General features: G+C 39.4%; 1 protein-coding gene across 1 annotated transcript in view; it reads left to right on the top strand.

Annotated features, from left to right (window-relative positions):
- PIK3CB (phosphatidylinositol-4,5-bisphosphate 3-kinase catalytic subunit beta) overlaps positions 1–16,085 on the top strand; it is an 88,853-nt gene extending 72,768 nt beyond the window's left edge. The window contains exons 16-26 of the mRNA XM_008919607.4: positions 1,187–1,308; positions 2,240–2,383; positions 3,196–3,295; positions 5,677–5,855; positions 6,472–6,581; positions 6,893–6,971; positions 11,694–11,861; positions 12,223–12,346; positions 13,359–13,504; positions 14,311–14,443; positions 14,922–16,085. Of these exons, the coding sequence (XP_008917855.1) occupies positions 1,187–1,308; positions 2,240–2,383; positions 3,196–3,295; positions 5,677–5,855; positions 6,472–6,581; positions 6,893–6,971; positions 11,694–11,861; positions 12,223–12,346; positions 13,359–13,504; positions 14,311–14,443; positions 14,922–15,059 (1,443 nt within the window). The 3' untranslated portion in view covers positions 15,060–16,085. The remainder of the gene's footprint in view (positions 1–1,186; positions 1,309–2,239; positions 2,384–3,195; positions 3,296–5,676; positions 5,856–6,471; positions 6,582–6,892; positions 6,972–11,693; positions 11,862–12,222; positions 12,347–13,358; positions 13,505–14,310; positions 14,444–14,921) is intronic.
- Positions 16,086–17,400: the final 1,315 nt, after the last annotated feature.

The following is a 17,400-nucleotide window of genomic DNA, read 5'->3' as shown; positions in this document are numbered from 1 at the left end:
AGTAATTGCCCATGAAAATGGTTTAGTTGATCCTTTCCTCTGCTTCTGGAGCTGCAGTCTGGCCACTGGCTTTGCACTGTTAATGATCTCTACCCGTTTCTTGTCTTCTGAATTTCATTAAACTGGTCCCATGGTGTTTAACCAGTGTTATGAACACACCTGTTAAGTGTCAGCTGAGACTATGAGCTCAAATGTGTTTGTCATACTTGAACTGGAAGCATTAGTTGATATGTGACATATATTAGAGACAGGGAATTTTTGCTGTTGTTTTGAAATTGTTACTAAATCAGAAAGAAAGCAAGATCTTAGTCATTCAGATTTTATAAGTTGCTATTTAAATATGAAATAATATGTATTATCTAATTTGTAGGAGACGGTATTTTTATTACGAATTATGAGACTCATTCCTACAGAAAGAAAAATCTTGTGCTGTTGATACACTGCATTTATATATTCAAGTTTGTTTATTTTGAGTAATAGTGAATTGTTTCAGTCATACAATTATACACATATTATTAAAAATACACTTTCAGCGGGGAGTTTCATTACAATGCAATAAAACCAGTTTATTTTATGAGACTTCTGGATGTTCTTGGTTGTCCCAAATGATGCACTAGCGTATTCTGTAATGTTTTCCAGCACATTATATTGCATAGGGATTTTTTAAAAAAATATCTAAGCTGAATCATGCTTTTCACAATTTAAGCTTATTACTATTCACAATGAATGTGTGAAAAAACTCCATCAGTTGAGGTGGTCAAATAATCTTGGTAAAGATTTCTTTCAACAAAAAACTACCTTTTTTTTTCTAGTAGAAAACTTATGCCATTACTGAAGTTGTTATATATTTATGAGAGCATTTACAGAACTTTATCTAATTTTTATTGACAATTTTTCTTAAACATACTTATGTGGGGTTACCTAATTTTTGTTTATTGTGCATTGTGTCTCCATGTGAAGAAACAGGTTTTGCAGACTAAAAATAATCTGGATCATTTTAAGGAGTAAGAAACTGATTCAGAAGTGGGCCCATTTACCCCAAATTGTTTCTCTCCTTTCCACCAAACCCCCATAGTGGTTGGTAACCATCCTCTGTTGGTATGAATACTTCTATGGGCAGTTATACCCATCTGTGTTCTTAAATAGTTCCTTTGCCTGTAACCTAACAGTCTCCTTTTTAAAACAGCTTCAGGCTCTCCTTCAGATCTGGCCCAAGCTGCTGCCCAGAGAAGCTTTGGAGCTGTTGGATTTCAATTACCCAGATCAGTATGTCAGGGAATATGCAGTGGGTTGTTTAAAGCAGATGAGGTGAGTATGTTGTATTACTTTACTATCTGAGGATTTCTGGGGTGGAAAACTGCATTCAGTTTGTTTACAGGAAAAAAAGAACCCGGAGAGGAAAGAGTTAAACACTCTGCCTGCCATGAATAGGTGGTCAAATAAAGCAGTCAAATTTCTAGATAGGGACATTGGCAGCCAAATAAAACCTTTTTATTCTGGCATCTCATAGTCAACAATGATTATTTTCCATGTTGCAAAGTGTACCTTTGTCCAAGAAAGGGACAAACACACACAACCCTCCCTGGGACAAAGGGAGAGCGAGGTACTGTGAGAACTTCTTAAAAACAAAGGGAGAAATATTACAGTAGTCAAATCCTGTGAGACCTACTGTGCAGCCACCTCACACTCTGTGTCAGGGATTGACTGCATCACAAAATAGGAACGTAAGCTGTAGCATATAATAAATAATGAGGGAATTACTGATGTGTTTGTTCTTCACAGGAGCCTTCTCTCTCTGCAGTTCTTCCTTTACTGCTTTTCATTCTGCTCGCCACTGTAACCTAGGGCAAGACTTGTGTAACATTATCATTACTGCATATTTCCTGTCCTTGAATTCTGAATTCTCTCTGGTGAATAGTTTAATGATGAATTTTTTACTGGTCAAGGCTAGATTTTTGGGGTAAGAAAAAATAAATTATCTGGACTTCTTTCAAATGGGAACAAGCAGTTTTAGCTGCCTGGCTATCCTAATAATACCAAATTGTTCTGTCTGGAATTATTTCCATCTGGCAGTTGCACTGAGATGTGTATTATCCTTCTCCATGTGATTGAAAAATTGGGGAATGCTCTTGCTATTGAAACAAATCTGTTATTGTTGGATTTTTCATATGCATCTGAATTTCTGGAGTACCATTAATCTAGTTACTCTTACTAACTGCCTTGATCTATCTCATTCTAGTGATGAAGAGCTCTCTCAGTATCTTCTCCAACTTGTGCAAGTCCTGAAGTATGAGCCCTTTCTGGATTGTGCTCTCTCCAGGTTTCTCTTGGAAAGAGCACTCGCCAATAGGCGAATAGGACAGATGTTGTTCTGGCATCTAAGGTAGGAGTTCTTCCCTTTTGTATTTCTGAAATTGCTGAGCCTGATTGGACTTTCAAATTTGATTTCTTGAGGATTTTGCTAAATGAACCATTTTCATAATATTCTATAAGTCCTCTTTATGTTTCTTTATCTTTGGCATTTAGAGATCAGAGCAAGTCTATCATTAAATAAAGTGATTTGTAATCTACCACATGATGAAAGAATTGCAATAGAATAAAAGTAGTTTTGTGTGTCATTTCTACTTTTGATGAGCAGTTTCATGAATGGCAGAAGCCTTGCAGAATGGACTATAGGTTTATTCTGGCCTCAAAGCACATTTTATTTTAATATTTCTAACTAAAAAGAGGAAGTACTACATGAAAATGTTTTGGAGGATAATTAACTCTGGTATAAAGTTCAATGGTTTGATTCAATGTGTTCCCCTTTGGACAAATTTGGGCTTTTCCCTTACAAAGATTTGGGAGCATGTGGTTTAACATCAGCCCTGATTGTCAGGATCATCTTCTGTGACTTCTCAGTACTGCTCTGAGTAAAAGGGGGTCCTGAAACAGGTATTCAGTTGCTACCTCTAAACATTAACACCACTGCCTCCAGAGCAGTCCTGGACCTTGCAACAAGTGGCATGTATCAAACCTAGCCTGTCTTCATAGTCTTCAGCACAGAAGTGTTCTGCTATTTCTTAAGAATTCTGGTTTTTTGTTTTATCTACTTGTCAATGATGTGGTTTTATGTTTGATTTGGGGTTTTGTAATGACTGGAAGAACACAGATCTGTAAGTGCCATGGTCTGACAAGAAGCCTTTCTCCTCACAGGTCAGAGGTTCACATCCCTGCTGTCTCAGTGCAGTTTGGTTTAATTCTGGAAGCTTACTGCAGAGGAAGTGTTGCTCACATGAAAGTGCTTGCTAAACAGGTATGGGCCCCCCTTCTCCTGGCAGGCTTGACTTCTCTGAGCTTGTAACTGATACTCATTCCATTGTTCCTGTGGGGCATATTGGTTACCTTGACAAAGTCCATCTGCTGGGAATGGGGGAGAGAAGGGAGCATGTGTGACACAGAGAATTAAAAGGGCTAAATGGATGGTGGAGCTGCCTCCCTGGTACAGAGAGCAGCCAGTGCTGTGGGGCCTCAGAGGCAGTGAGCTGGCTTTATAGATGTGAGAGGTACCTCCAGCAGCGTGGATGTATTCCAGGTACAGCAGCAGACTCTGGATTGTTAACTGAAGAAGGCCTTCTGTGCACTTGACCTTTTTCCCTCAGTAAAGGCAACTTGTTCTAAATTTTACTTAGATGACTCCAAGACCACTTCCTGCAGCTTTGGCTTTTGTTAAAGTGTGATACAAAACCCCTTGAAGTTGTAGTATAGTGTAGTGCTCCCTGGAAATAGAGGTGTTGAAGTAACCCAAATACTCATTTTGGTGTTAATATAGATGTGCTATTTCCAGAGGGAAAAAAAAAAAGAAAAAAAAGGAGAGAGATGTGTTTGCTTTTAAATGCCCTAAAAAACTTGAGAGGTTTGCTTTTAAAAACACTAATAAGTCTATCAGCAGATCATTAAGAGACACTCACAAATCATGTTTGAAGTCTCTAATGCAGTTTTAGTGACTTAATTTAGATTGTGACCATAAAAATATTTGAAACATGATCTCCCTTGGAGTTAATGTATTTGCTGTATCAGATCACAAAGACTCACTCAGTGTATGACTGACTGGTGAGTGGCATTTGTCTGCATTAAAACTATCCTTTGGGGGGCATATGGAACAGGAATGTTCTGCTGTGCTCTTTATTGCTGCAGCTCACAGGGCATGGAAGAGACCATCTCTTACGTATGTGTGCTTGTTAGCATTGTCAGAATCATAAAAAGATTAGGTAGTGAAATGCTTTAAGCAATAGATGTAAGGTCAGTAAAGTTTTTGTGCACTTTACAGGAAGCAAATGTCAGTACAATCAAAGAAAGGGCAAAAAAATTCCCAACTGTACAAACACGGAAGAAATTCAAAGTAGAAATACTTCAAAAAGTTCCTGTTTGTACAACACAGGTTCCATTTTGTTCCCCTGTCACTGATGTTTGTACAGCTCCTAGAATAGTGGAAAAGCAGAGGGCTTTTGGTTTTGACAGATGGCTGACCTGGCAGGTCTCCACTGCCCAGTTTTATAATCAAACTGCATACAATTTCCACAGCATCCTGCCTGACAGGGTTCAGTCTGTGGGAGGGGTAAGTTTTGACTCAGCACCTTGTAAGTTAGACTGAAGCTTCCTTGTATAGAAATCAGCTTTCATAATTATTACCCTGGTGCTGTTTGCTGGAGAATCTCTGTATTGCTGAGCACGTTAACTGTGGCTGGTGCAAACACAGCTGGTTGTTATAAGAACTGTTTTGTAGCTGGCCAACAAGTTGTTTAGCTGTAGAAATTGTATTGGTTGTATGTGCTGTCTACGTTTCTTACCAGAGGGCTTTGCTCTGTCAGTGTTGTACATTTACAACAGTAGTTTTCTTAGAAATTATGTACCAGTAGAAAACTTTCTGTATTACTTGTATTACTGCAAATACAAACTTGTATTTGTATTACAAATACAAATACTTGTATTTGTACTTGTATTACTGCAAATAAACTTCTATTTGCAGTAACTACTTGTATTACTGCAAATAATTACCTTGACTTTTTACACATTTTTAGCTTAAAAATACTGTTTAGTTGAGATGCTATGATTTGGAGCACCTTGGTCGATTGGAGCTTTTGCCTTATGCCTGATTTCAGCAGCATTTTAATGACAAACATTTAAGACTCTGAGCTGTGACAATTGTCTGCAAGTGGTCACGTGGCCACATCTTATTGGGTGCAACTTAATGTGAACAATGAAGACTCTGCATGCACATCTCCTCTCAAGTGGTGTCTGATTTTGTTAGAAATATGAAGCAATCAGTGTTTGTGTTGACTTATGTATGGATAGAGGCACCTGTGTTATGTGCTTGGTTGAATTAGTATTTGTATTTTGAAGAAGGAATTTGTGTTGATGTATCATACATTAAAATGCCCCATTCATTTTTCAAGAAATGTTAAGTCATGCTTTTAAAAGTGACTCAAAGCTTAGGGGCTTTCATCCCATCAATGTCTCTGCTAATTTTGAAAATGGTATTTCTGGAATGTGAGTGATTTAATTGCCATCTATCATTTCCATTTTTAAAAAGCTGGAGAATTATTTAATACATTGTTTTGTTTTCAAATGGGATTTTGCACTGTATTATATGTTAAATTAGAGCAATAACTCTTAAAGATAAAATGTCTCTTTCAGGTGGAAGCCCTTAATAAAATGAAGACTTTAAATAGTCTAATTAAGCTGAATGCCATGAAGCAAAGCAAAGCAAAAGGAAAAGATGCCATGCACACATGTTTGAAACAAAATGCTTACAGAGAAGCACTTTCTGACCTTCAGTCTCCTCTGAATCCTTCTGTTATACTTTCAGAACTGCAGTGAGTAAAGAATGAGTGAATACAATTTCACTGTAGCTTTTGCATGGAATCAGTAGAGCAGAAACTTCCTCTGGCTGTGTTGTTCAGCTGCTGTGCTGTCATGGGGAGCTTTTCCTATGGTGAGGGGTCTGCTGGGATTCTTCCTAAGGTTAAGACACCAGTTAAGTTAGAAGATATTTGTGATCTACCATGAAACTCAATATTCTCTTAACTGATCCATTACCATAGCTAAACATATTTAAATGTAAACCTCAAAGTGCATTAGACTGCATTCCTTCCTTCTGTTTATAACAATAAGCACAGAAGTCACTAAAACTTTTCACAGCACATAAAGTCTGAAAATTGATGGGAAGGAATATAAAGAAAACTGTTTTCTCTGAAAATGAGGATGCTTGATTTAAGCACTAGAGATGTGTATGCCAATCAAATACAGTCCATCTATAATATGTCTATAGCTTGATAAGTGCTCATAGCATAGCTGCAGAATGAATGCTGAGAGAGCATTTAGGTATTTCCAAACTGGAAGTCTGTGTTCTGGCATGTTCTGAACCATGGTTAGACCTTTTCAGTTGAATTATTCTTATTTGACTAAAATTTCTGTTGTATTTTCTTCTAGTGTTGAGAAATGTAGATACATGGATTCTAAAATGAAGCCTCTGTGGATAGTATACAACAACAAAATGTTTGGAGGAGATCTTGTAGGGATCATCTTTAAAAATGGTGATGGTAAGTAATGCTAAAAACTTTAAATTTTTCCTTTTCCTTGCCATGCTTGCACTTAAGCTGTGTTGCTGTGTTTTGCCATAGTGTTAAGGTGGATTACTCTAACACTGGTAAACATTCAGCATCTTCTTCTGACTGAGTGTCAGAGTACAGGCATGGCCAGTCACCATGGTGTAATTATGGTTAATGCCACTTGAACCCTTAGGCTCAAGGAGTGTTTTTAGATACCTTTTCCTGAGGGCCTTATAAACTTCAGAAAGTTTGTTTGCAGCACAGTGAGAACCTGAAGCAGCAGTTTCACCCTTTGGTTACAGATCTCCGACAGGACATGTTGACGCTCCAGATTTTGCGTTTGATGGACATCCTTTGGAAAGAAGCTGGTCTGGATCTCCGGTAAGGATCTCTGGAGGGCCAGTTTCTTTGGATGGAGAGTCTACTTTTACAAGTAAAGCTTTCCTGGTTTTAAATACCTTCCCTACTGCCCCCTTTCTAAACATCTGTATGGATGCCCAAAGGTTTCAGTTGTCACAGCTGAGGTGAACCTTCTCTCCTTCCTGCTCTGAGCAGTCCCCTTATGGCTGTTCACACTGACACAGTCACTGTGAGCACCTGCAGTGTAGATGCTGAGTCCCACTTTGTTTGCTTTTGTTGATAAAACACTATTTGGATGTCAGAAGACACTTTTCAGACCAGAAATATCTTTGTGTTTTTCAAAGTCTCCTGCAAAGCAGCTTTCTTACCTTCATATGCTTGCCAAGGTAAGCATTACTTCTTTGTAGGAATATCAGAGTATCCCAAGGAGAAATAGGATCAGGCATTCTTCCATGTTATCATACAACCCTCTAGTTCATGGGGAACGTTTCCACTCAGGTTATGCACCAGTTTTAGGTAATATGATTATCAAATTCTAATTAGTCTTTAGAAAAGTAGTCCTAAAGAAGGCACTGGGTGTCACATTATTATAAATCATTTGGAGGCCATAAATTCAATTTTATATGTCTGTGAAAAGGCTGCGTTTAATTTTTCAATGTGGTTTTTTTTTTTTAATTCTAGAAATATTTATTTAAATACTTATTTTAGTTTCTTTGAGCTCATTTCAAATGTTTTATGGTTCAAGCATAAACAGTGGGAGCTACTGTTTATGCTTGATGTTAAGTGTTAAGGCACTTAACATCAGCACAGAGAAGTGCAATTATAAACTTGTTACTTGTTTGCTTATAGAAAGGTAGGAATGTGAATTACAAACTGTTTCTGGAAATGTACATTTGTGAGGTGGCTGAGTGTGTGTTAAGTTGAACACTGACTTGAGGAAACCTTAGATAATTTGTCATTATAAATAGACTCTGAGGAGACCAATCCATCATTTAGGGGCAAGGACAGCTTCTGGCAGCTGTGGAACTCCAAATGAGGCATCCTTTGGTTGCTGCCTTCCCAGAATCTTAGTTTGTGATGCCAACCTGGGCCACAACCTGTGCCTAGCAAACAGGAATAGTGATTAGAGTCATCAAATATGCTTCTCCTGACAAAGGCATTTTTTTTAAACTTAGCAAAGGAAAACCAAAAAGTAGCTCTGATGTCCAAGTTTTTTCTTAAAACTCTGAGAAGAAAAAAAAGTAGAAAGGGGAAGTTCCTAGTGAGAATTGAAGTTCTATATTTGGCCTCTTCCATTTATTTGCTTAACTGGGCTTGTTTTTGCTTGGGTATGAGTCATGATCTCAGACAGAAAAATAGTGTCAAATAGAGCTGCTTTCCTGAAAAATAGTGTCATCTGCCCATACCAATGCTTCTTGCCCTGTATTGTCCTTGGAGGCTTTAGTTTCCCTGAAGGTGTTCATTCCACTTGTGGATACATAATGGATTTTGCACTCGTCAACTCTTCTCCACTACAGAAAGTTTGATAACTCCATCCAAGTAAAATCAGGGCTTCTTGTGTCACTGGTGTCAGGGCAGAAGCACTTGCTGTTTGCCTCTCCCCATCAGTCATGTTGGGGAGAGCAAATTGTACAGCTTCTATGAAGCATGGATCAAATGGCAACCAATCCACTGCCATCGAGGAGTTTGGGACGTGATCAGTTCCCTTTTAATGACACTGTGATCCACAGTAGTTTAGTAGTGATTTAAAATTAAATCTTAGCTCAGTCTGCATCTAAGGCAAGCACAATATTCCCAATGGGATTTCTCTTCTCTAGAGAGGAACACTGAATATATATTGATTTTTGAGGTCTCCAAAGCTGAAGGAGGGGAAGTGTTTGTTTGTTTGTTTAACTGTCAACTAATGTGTCTCATGGGTAAACTGGCCTTTTGCCTGTGTGTGTTGTGCTGCCTGGGTTCCTGTGTGTGAGGTCTGCCTGAACAACACAGCCAGGGCAGGGTTAGTAAGGAAAAGGAGATCTGTTTGTGCAGGAGGATGCAGCAGTGCTCCAGAAGGTCCTGGGCTGGCACTGGGTGGACTGTGCATGCACAACTGAGTAAAACCTGAGGTGCAGATTGATCTGCTTCCCAGTGCAGAGCCAGCCATGAGCAGAATGACAAATGAAACTTTGAGACAGAAAAACTTTCAACCCCCCTGAAAAGTTACAACTCCTCAAGTTACAAATTCTGCCTGTGAAGTCCTGTGTGGGCATACTCACAGTAGATTGCATAGCTTATTCTACTATTTCCACAAGGAATGGTAAACTATTACAAATCCATGTCACAGCACAGGAGCATAACATGTCTTCCCAGGGATGCTGTGGGGTCTGGGGTGTTGCACCTCTCAGGAAAGTGATCCTTGCATAAGGAAGTGTTTCAACTGCTTTACTTGTATTAGAGCAGCAAAGGTGTGTTAAGGGAAAAACTAGTAAAGTAACAGAGCAACAGAAAATCCTGAATTTCTGGAGTTTGATCTATGTTGACTCACTTTTGCTGTGGTAAATCGTCATAAAAATATTTAATACTTGGTTACTTTTTTGTTTCATGCTTGTTTATTGTGGGGTTTCATTTTCATCTCCCTTATGAGTGAGGTCTGATGTTATGTGGATGTGTATGAATGAAATCAGAATTCACACAAATACTGAAAATGTATTTGTTACAACTACAAGGAATGTCATCTTCTTTAAACTATTGGACCTGAAGTTACAGAGAATATGTTGATAAATTACCAGAATTTGGTGTGTATTTGGAAGGATACTGCTTTGGAGAATTAAACTCTTGAAAAAAAGAACAATTTTAAAGGAGTGGAGAGAAAATTTTCTGTCCTGCTCAGGACTGCAGTATTGATCTGTCCATGGCTTTCACTGGCTTTAAAAAGCAGGGAGTGTATCCTGCTGGCAGCTGTTGAAGTCAGAAAGACCAGAATGAGATGGAAAGGGCCCAGAGGATTTGTCCCTAACTTGACTCCTGTCAAACCGTCTCTCTGACAAGGATGTTTTTTCCTCTGGTTATAAGCACACAGCCCTCAAGGGGCTGAAGGCTTTCATCATTGCTTGCTTTTGAAGGGGAAGTTGCTGGACCTGTGCCCAGTTAAGCTGCAAGTAGGGTGGGTTGAACTGCCATGGAAGAAGGCCAGCGTGCACTTTAACCTGGCAATATTTGGCTCCCATTTGCCGTGTGGTGATAAGGATGGGCTGTGCTTCCTCGTGTCCTGGGCACTGCCATTGGGTGCTTGCAGACACTGTTCTGTTTCTTGTGAGACCTGCTGGGCTGGGCAGCTGGGCTGGAACTGGGACACAGATCATAGAATAGAAATGGGAAGAGGGTTCCAAGTCTGCACTTCTTTTGTTGTTTTGAAGCTGAGTGTTCTCGAAATACCCTGTTGAATCTGGTTTTCAGTTTGCTTTGTTGCCAGTAGAGAAGAGTCCCAGACTATGTAGTTGCTGCAGCTTGTGCTGTTTCAGTTGTGTGTTATCCCTGAGGTAGAGAAACTGCTCAGTTGCTTCATAGCTATTATGGCAAAAAAATGTCATTAATTTTGTATGGAATTTTATTTATTTTCCTTCTATGGCTTGGGATAACAGGCTGTGTCAGTTAGGAGATGAGGTTCTGCTTTGCAGCAATGAAATTTAATATCTATTCTATATATAAATAAAAATGACAGCTCCACCAGCAGTACTTTTTCTTTATATATATATATATACACACACACACACATATAGAGATACATATGTACATGTATATGTATGTATATATACACACATCAATTTTAATATGTCCTGCAATTGTTTTATACAGCTCTGTAAGTTAGTGAGTGCTAGTCTATAGCTTGTGTACTGCAGTTAGATTTTTGTGGGCATCTGTTCTCTTATACCTGGATTTGCAATCACAACTGAGATAATATTCTTCACCTGAGATGCCTGGCACAAGAACAGACACCTCAATTTGGGATGCAGTGCCTTTGAAGAGTTTGCTATAAGTTTCCATTGCACACACTGAGCTCCCATGCCATGGGGAGTTGGCATTCTGTTTAGCTTTTTGAGCATCTAGAGTGAGAAAACACTTATCTGTTTAGACACATCTCTCCTTAGTTCATATCCTTAACTGTGTCTTATTGTAATGCAGTGACATTGTTGGAGATATTTTTACTAGTCACAGATTATGAATGCACAGATATATTCTTACATACCAGGCAAATTAAGAGATGTATTCTTGTTTTTCATTGGGTTTCTGTGCTTAAATTTAGTAAGAGTTGGGGAACATTGTATGTGTTTATATTTAGAAGGATTTCTAGCATTTTAATTTGAAATAGGAATAAGGGGGGAAAGGACAAGATCCGTTTTTTTCCCATTTACAGAAGTGATTTATCTGGAATGAGCAGGAGTGTGTTGGTGTCTGCCCTGGCAGGAATTAACAAATGCAAACATGAGGCTCCCTCTGTGGGTCGTCCCGTGAAAGTACAAGTAACTGGGAAAAATTAGGCTTCTTAAAATTTCTTTTTTTTACATATATGTACATAATAGGAAAAATTAATGCTTTAAATGTATTGCTGGTATTTTACCTTCACAAGCAATTCGTGTATGTTGACCTTTGAGAGGTTTACTGTTTAAACCAGTGTGAGTATTCATCCCCCTCAGAAAATCGATACACTAAAGAAACATGTTGCTCTATCTGATTTTAACATGATTCTGTGTTTCCTTTCAGGATATTGCCCTATGGCTGTTTGGCGACTGGAGATCACTCTGGCCTTATTGAGGCTGTTTCTAGTTCAGAAACCATTGCTGACATTCAGTTAAATAGCAGCAACGTTGCTGCAGCTGCTGCCTTCAACAAGGACGCGCTCCTGAACTGGCTGAAGGAATACAATTTAGGGTAATTTCTACAGTTATTTTCTCAGCTATAGTATGAGCTACAAAATGCCTCTTAAGTTTCTCTTTTAATGTTGAGAGAGGTATGGTTCTTCTCGCAGGTTTGTTGCTAATTATTTTTCTATTATGTCAAATTCTGACTCAGATTCCTGGTGCCCTTGGACCTGGCATTTGCAGCATTTTCACTGTATGTTGTTGAGTTATACTGGATTTGGCAAAACGAACAAACATGGGCCTTGATGTCATTGCCTTTTTTACTGCCTATTCTCTATAGCTACTTTTACAGTATTTTTTCTACTTGGGATCAAGGCATGACATGAATTACCAATAGTGTGAACTAATATTGTTTGTCTTTGTGGTTACAGAGATGACTTGGATCGAGCCATTGAAGAATTTACTCTGTCTTGTGCTGGCTACTGTGTAGCTACTTATGTGTTGGGAATTGGTGACAGACACAGTGACAACATCATGGTCAGAAAAAATGGGCAGGTAAAAATCCTTTCCCTGGGCAGAATAACAGTGTGCAAGAATTGTCTTGAGAACTTGTAATTTCTTTGATTTCTTGGTGAAATTAAATTCACACATGGTTAGAAATTATGCCTTTGTTCACTGAGAATTGAAGAAAGCTTCAAGAAGAGGAAATGTAATGCTGGTGGAAGGACAGACCAGTGCCTATTCAATAAGCAATTCTGTATCAAGAGAGGCTGTTCTGTAGAGCTTTTTCAGAACACCCAAGAGGTCTGTTAACGGTTCAGATTCATTGAACAAAAGTAATCTTGGAGTGTCTTGCAAAAGACCATCCTTAAAAATTTTGCATTTTGGAGCAGTGCAGTTTCCCCAAAGTGACAGCTCAGCCCTGCAGAAATGTTCAGTGTGGAACCCAGTACCAGCACAATGCTGTGCACTGAGCACCTGGGTGAGCTCTTAGACATGTATTTTCTTGCTTTGTACTGTAAAACTTGTCTGATTTACTTGACATTATTCTGCCTAGAAAACTAGTAAAGGTTATAAAAGTAAGAGTTTTACAGACATTTGCAGTATTCATTTAAGTTTGTACCTACTGCAAGAAAGCTGAAATGCCCTTATCTTTGATTCTAAAATGGGAGAACTGCCACAGGTTCCTCGAGATTAACTTAATTCTGCTGGCTTTGCCTCTGTCTTTATGTGGGAAGCCCTTGGATATGATGATGATGAGCCTTGTGGGCTCATCCTTGGGCTCATTTTTCTGGGTGATATTGCCAGCAAGACATCTAGTGGCAGACAGCAGCACCATAAACCTCAGATAATATTTGCTGCAGTGGCCACTCATAAGAGCGTGGAAATTATCACTGACTTTAAATCTTGAAATGTTTTCAAACTAACCCCAAGAGTTGAAACCATGGGCTGTGGAGAGTTGCATTAGGAGTTACAACTGTTCTTAATACCAGCATCCTGCAGAGATATTAGAAAAGTGACATATTTCACTGGAGAAATTAACTTCCAATTCTGTTACTTTTTTTAGCTCTTTCACATAGATTTTGGGCATATTCTTGGAAACTTTAAGTCCAAGTTTGGAATTAAAAGGGAACGGGTACCTTTCATACTCACCTACGATTTCATTCATGTTATTCAACAAGGAAAAACAGGGAACACTGAAAAATTTGGTCGGTGAGTGTTACTTTGATCTCTTTGTAACCGAGATAACGCCAGGAACCTATCTGGGTTTGGTTTGCACATTTGCACTTGTGTGGAGGTGTCCTAACATGCATTTACTGTCCTGTCTGCTGCTCTACCTGAGCTAGAATGTACATACAGAGTATTTCATAACCAGAAGCTGCAGTTCTGCAGTGGGAAGATGCAGTTCTACCTCCCACAGCAGGAGGTGGCAGGTTTTGCTGGGCTTATTTGTTGTTGCCTTCAGCAGCACTGGGCATTAGGCAAGAGTGCCACAGACTGTTGTTCAGGTGAGGTGAAGCTTTGGCCTTAGGAACGGGCTCCCTTTTGCCCTTCTTGTCCATCAGTGCCCACTCAGGGTGCTACCCCATCCTGACCTTGCTTGGACAGGCATGGAGAGCCATGTGCTCATAATCCTGATGACAGAGATAGGGACAGGTTGGGTTGATATCGAGGGACTGCTATAGAGCTTTTGTTTTTCCACTGTAGGTCCACTTAACAGGATCATGAGGGAATTTCACCTAACAGATTCTCAGGAGATGGGACACTGGCATGTTCTTTCCAAAGAACAGCTGGTGGTCTTTTGTGCTGATGTTTTAAGGGCTTGTTGCAGAGCCATGGGCTATGTTTGTGAGAATGCATTAAAGGTTCTGCAGACATCTCTGTCCTTTCTGTTCCTGTGTTCCTACAATACGTGTGTTAGACCAGATAACAAATGTTGGAAATCGTTGCGTACCTTTGTCCTGTGTGGAAGTTCTGACGTGTTGTGTTCCTTGCATGTGCCCTGGCTGGACACGAAGGTTCCGGCAGTATTGTGAAGAAGCCTACTTGATCCTGCGGAAACACGGGAACCTATTTATTACACTCTTTGCACTGATGTTGACTGCAGGGCTTCCAGAGCTGACCTCTGTCAAGGACATCCAGTATCTCAAGGTAAAGTAAGATTTACAGCTCAGCAGGACTTAGCATTTTTCGAGGCTGTGAATTTTTGATTCCAGGATTATTACATTTTAATAGTTTTGCATTTCTGCCAAGATTTCCACACAGCCCTCAAAGTTTTCTTTTTCAGCTCTATAGAACAAGGTCTATAGTCAGTACTAGTGCTCAGAGGAAACTGTTCCTTTCATGAGTTCAGGGACCCTGCATCTTAAATGTAGTCTTCTCAGGGGTGCTTCTATCTTGGCTCATACACAGGCATAGACCCATAAAGGTGAAAATCATTTGCTTAATTATTTTTCAGTTTTATCTTTAAACCCAGGAAGTACCACTGATGGTACACTGATGGCTCAATGAATAGGTGAAAAAGTGTCAAAACAGGACTAACCAGGATGTGGTTTATGTTGAAAGATGACAGAGGCTTTAACTGTGTTTTTTAAAATTCCTAACAGTACTTGTTCTCCTGTTGTCTTAGGACTCTCTCGCCTTAGGGAAGAGTGAGGAAGAAGCACTAAAACAATTTAAGCAAAAGTTTGATGAAGCACTCCGGGAAAGTTGGACTACTAAAGTGAACTGGATGGCTCACACTGTTAGAAAAGATTACAGATCCTAGAAGACTGCTGCGCTTGCACTAAGCTGAAGGTTAGCTTGATAAGTGTTTTTAGAGGGTATCTGTCCTATGGACCAACAAAACTTCAAGAAGCGTTTGGATAACGCTCTCAGGCTCACAGACAACAAAAAGAAATGGACTGAAATAATTCCTGAGTCTTTTGCACTCTGCTTCTGAATGCTTGATTCCAAGACTGTCTCTAGAAACAGTGAACATCCTGGATAATCAGTTCCTGCTGACTTTGCACGCTGAGAGCTACTAGGCATTTTTAAAAATTCTTTGGTACTTTATGGAGGTGTAAATATTTGTTTTTATGCGTTAGAGTAATGTACTCTAACATACTCGGGAGGGTTGAAGACCTCTGACAGAACTGTTCTTTGCTTAAAGTTGGGACTTGAAGAGTAAATTTTTTTTATATCCTAATCTGGCTAAAAATGACCATATTGTATATATTTTTCATAAGACCTCTGCCCTACTGGCACAGATGCATTAATTCTACTGTAAATAGCAACCACGGTATCACTGTACTGCAGGGAGCTGCCCCACGTCTCGTGCTGCTGCTGAAGGAAGGGTGGATGTCTGTAGGGTGGGGGGAGGACAGGGACATCTTTGGGAATGATGCAGCATCCAAATGTTCAGGGTTGTGCAATTTTGTTCCTCTGACATAACACACACAAAAGAAGCCCTTCAGAATCAGGAAGGTTAAGCCAATTCCAAACGTGCCTGAGAATCCCTCGTTGTAATGGTCTCCCACTCAGCCCCTGGGGCTTTGCCCTCAACACCTTGAGAGGCACATTTGGTTCAGGTTCAGCAAGAAGCTTCTTACAGCCTTACACTGGAATTTGTATCTCAGATTAGTTGTTCCCTGCAAAATGTACTGACTTATGTAAGGGACATTTTCATTAAATATACTACACAAAGTGATTTTTAGAGCCTATGTACCAAAAACCCCAGAACACCAATGTGAAGTCACTGATCTTTTCTCACTGTATTTATTAAAAGCTTGCAGTAATGTTGCTTTATGTTGAAGATGGTTGCTGAAGAAACTGGATTTGTTTTAATTTATTTAGTGAGATACCAGGCTTTTAGGTGCTTAAATGGAGAGCAAATTTGTTATGTGCAATAGGGAACTGCTAGTTCAAAGATGTGACATAATGTTTCCAAACATCAGCAAGAGAAATTTTAACTACTGCTTGTTCTCCAAGGGACACTGGTAGCTCTTGATTCTTGTTGACATTTGAAAGAGAATTAAACATATATATTTACCTTTTGACTAAACAGTTGTTCTGCACAGAAATGTTGGTTTATGTAGGAATTTAGGTAAAGGTGCTTTTACTTTGTTGAGAGTGATTTATTTTTGTTGGTTTGAGGTTTCCTTGTTTCTTTTAGAGGTCAAGAACCTAACTGGAGCCAAGGTGGCAGTCTGCATAGGGCTTTGATTCTCTTGTCCCTCACCCTTTGGGCTTATCTATCCGAAAATCTTCTGCTTCTAGAATATTGTAAAAGTAACAAGTGGTTTGTGGTTTGGTTTTGTTGGGTTTGATTTTTTTTTTTATACAATATAGTAGCATTAAAAGTGCCATTTCCCCTGGGTTTTATATATATATATATATTCTACAGCAGATGGCAGGAAGGCTAAAAAGAAACTACATTGCAGGTGATAACTGAAAAAAGTAATTTCATCCTTGGCTAATTCACAGCATGTAAATTTGCATAAGTAACTGTTCTGGGACACATTGTATTTTTCTGTGAAACAGAGTACTCAGACATCTCTGCTGTGTTGTCTTGTTGAGGGAGACATAACCTTTCCCAGAAGTTTGAGATGAAGTTGGCAAGTTCACCTTGGCTGCTTGGTGTGTGTGGTATCTGAGAGGAGGGAGCATGATGGCATCCTTATGTCCATAGCTGGAAAGGCAAGTCAGTTCTGTATTCCACCCCAGCCTTCTTGTGGGACTTGGAACAAGTCATTCAAGTCTGTGCCTCAGACTCACTCCTATTGGCAAAACTGGAGGCAGGAGCCTTGACCTCCAGGTGCAGGAACACCTTCCCTCAAGTACCACCAGGATATTGCACAGAATAAAGTTATTTTGTGTTGTGAGGTTTTTTTGGATGTGATTTTTGATGCAGGTTATGAAAGTACTTGAGATAAGCAATAGGATTTCTTCACCATCTTCCTTGAGGAAGGTATTTAGAGATTATTAAGAAATACTACTTCTGCCCAGTATTTGTGTTGGTTAATAGCCCTTGAACGGGCTGTGTTGTGTTTGGTTGTCTTTGCCTTTGCTATGCTTACTCTTGGCAATGAATTGGTAAGAATGGGGAGAGGAAGTTAGAGGCCTGTTAA

The sequence above is a fragment of the Manacus vitellinus genome, unplaced genomic scaffold (assembly GCF_001715985.3).
Source record: "Manacus vitellinus isolate BGI_N305 unplaced genomic scaffold, ASM171598v3 scaffold_49_pilon, whole genome shotgun sequence".
Classification (NCBI taxonomy): domain Eukaryota; kingdom Metazoa; phylum Chordata; class Aves; order Passeriformes; family Pipridae; genus Manacus; species Manacus vitellinus.
The sequence above is the reverse complement of the archived record's forward strand: the minus strand, read 5'-3'. Positions and strand labels throughout refer to the sequence as shown.